At 36.4% G+C, this 2,500-nt stretch overlaps 1 protein-coding gene across 1 annotated transcript in view; it reads right to left on the bottom strand.

Moving 5' to 3' along the window:
- LOC113816761 (alkylglycerol monooxygenase) overlaps positions 1 to 2,500 on the bottom strand; it is an 11,617-nt gene that overhangs the window by 4,137 nt on the left and 4,980 nt on the right. Inside the window, exons 4-5 of the mRNA XM_070116834.1 lie at positions 1,751 to 1,884; positions 1,096 to 1,247 (exon numbers count right to left, since the gene is read on the bottom strand). Coding sequence (XP_069972935.1) covers positions 1,096 to 1,247; positions 1,751 to 1,884 — 286 coding nt within the window. The remainder of the gene's footprint in view (positions 1 to 1,095; positions 1,248 to 1,750; positions 1,885 to 2,500) is intronic.

The raw sequence follows: 2,500 nt of genomic DNA, 5'->3' as shown, positions 1-2,500 counted from the left end.
TTATGGTTGTTGTTATTGTTATTATTATTATTATTATTATTATTATTATTATTATTATTATTATTATTATTATTATTATTATTATTATTATTATTATTATTATTAGCATTAGCATTATTATCAACACATTATTGTTGTTGTAGTTGTTGTTATTATCATTAATGTTATTAGGATTATTATCATTATCTGTGTTATCAGTACTAATGCTGCTATTACTAATGCCACTGTCAATACCAATTAAAGTGCTAACAAGAACAACAAGAAAAAACAAAAGTAACAATAATGATAATAAGCATGACAATAACAACAATAATGATAGATAATACAAGCAATCATAACAATAATGATAATGATAATAACGATAATAATTACAATTATAATCATATTGACAGTGATGATAATGATAATGATTTTGACGATAACAATAGTAGTAGTAGTAGTAGTAACAATAAATAATAATGATGATAGCGAGAAAAATTATGATGATAGTAATAGTGGCAATGATAGAGACGATGGTGATTGGGATGGTGACGATAATGATGATGATGCTAGTGATGAGGATAATAACGACAATTTTAATAGTAGTGACAATAAAACACCACTACTCTCGAACCATGAATGAATGGGAAAGGGTAGATCAGTAGCAACTCGAGGAGGTATCTTGGCGTCTGTTTTGATGATTGTTTCATGAAAATATAGCCGTGAAAATCATTATTTTCCATCCTTTTTGAAAACTGAATAGACCAAAATGATCGACCATATTCACAAAGCGTCCGTCTTTCGTGACGTCATCAAAATAATTTTTTTTTTCTCCAAAAATAGAATCAGACGCCATGATACTTCCTCGAGTTGCTACTGATCTAGCCTTTCCCTCGAATGAATCGATATCGAATCCCCTTAGATACTGAATCATCACAAATCATCCGTAGGTTTCGCGACGTCATCAAAATAAACAAAATGTTTTTTTTTCCAGAAATAGAATCAGACGCCATGACACCTCCTCGAGTTGCTACTGATATTGAATCCCCTGATATACTGAATCAGCACAGATATTGACCCAAGTGACTATGTTCCTATCTACTGCAGCATCCTCACCGTGCGACGCTCTGTGCCACCAGTAGTAGCAGAATTCGACGCCCAGCAGTGCCAGGAAGTACGTGGAGAGGGAGTCCCAGGCCAGGAAGCCGAGACACCAGTTGCTGTAGACCCAGATGTAGGCGGAGAGCTCGGCGCCGCGGAACACGAAGCTGGGGAGAGGAAAGGAGATGCGCTTGGGAGGGTCTAAGAATAAGAGTGAGGATAATGATGATAATAATAATAGTAATAATAATAATGATTATTATTATTATTATTATTATCATCACCATTATAATGAAAATGATTTTGATGACGATGACGATGATAATAATAATAATAATGATAGATAATGAAAACAATGATACTGATAACGACGATGATGTTATTAATAATAATAGATAATAATAATGATAAAATGATAATGGCAAAGATAATATTAATAATAACGATAATACTACAACAACTACTACTAATAATAATGACAACAATAATGTTACCGATAATCACAATTAATGATGATAATAAATGCCAGTAACAACAACAGCCATAACCATATAGTAACCACTATCTTTATCATCGTCATTTCCATAATTCCACTGCTTGCCCATCGGCACCCCAAGGGCGTGTCTCGAGCGCAGTGTCCTCCAGACGCCCTCGACCGACACGAACTCACTTGTAGAGGGATTCGGACAGGCTGCCGCACGAGTAGTTGAGGACGGCGATGTGGAGACGCCAGTTGTTGCTCCGGTTCGTCAGCTTCAGAACCACCGCCTCGATCACGGACATCAGCACCATCACGGGCAGGGCCTGGAGACGGGCGGAAGAATAGGAAGGACAGGGGATAGAGGGAGATGAATAGCAATCGGTGCGTGTGTGTGTACTTTCGCGCAGTGTTGTCCAAACTGGGGTGCGCAACATAGATCAAAAGAGTACGTGAACAAACACACACGCACAAATGGAAACCACATCTTAATTCGTGTATTAAAATTGATTTTTTTTTACCAACACTCCTGCAATGCAGTCTTTTCATAATTAGTATATCATTTGCATTATCCTAAATAAAACAGTTTGTTTAGCCATGGTGGACGGGGGGGGGGGGGTCCGTTACAGTACAAGAAGGTAATAAAGGGTACAATAGGCGAAAATGTTTGGACAACACAGCTTAAGCGCATATTTTTAAAGGAGATACTATATTCTACATTCCTAACGAAAAGTATATATTTTTTGTAATAACGAATAGTGTCCAATCTCTCTGTTAGTTCATTTAAATAAAATGACTGATGTAGGTTACCTCTCATCTTCAGGTTAGGGTTATGTGTCATGACTACGTTGTAGAAAAAGGTATGAATGAAAACTAATACCTTCACAGCGCAGACTATCGGTCGGTTTGTAAATATTATACGAGGTCCGACCTAATGAATAT

This window comes from Penaeus vannamei, chromosome 39 (genome assembly GCF_042767895.1).
Source record: "Penaeus vannamei isolate JL-2024 chromosome 39, ASM4276789v1, whole genome shotgun sequence".
NCBI classification, from domain to species: Eukaryota; Metazoa; Arthropoda; class Malacostraca; order Decapoda; family Penaeidae; genus Penaeus; species Penaeus vannamei.
This window is presented reverse-complemented; position numbering and strand designations above follow the sequence as displayed.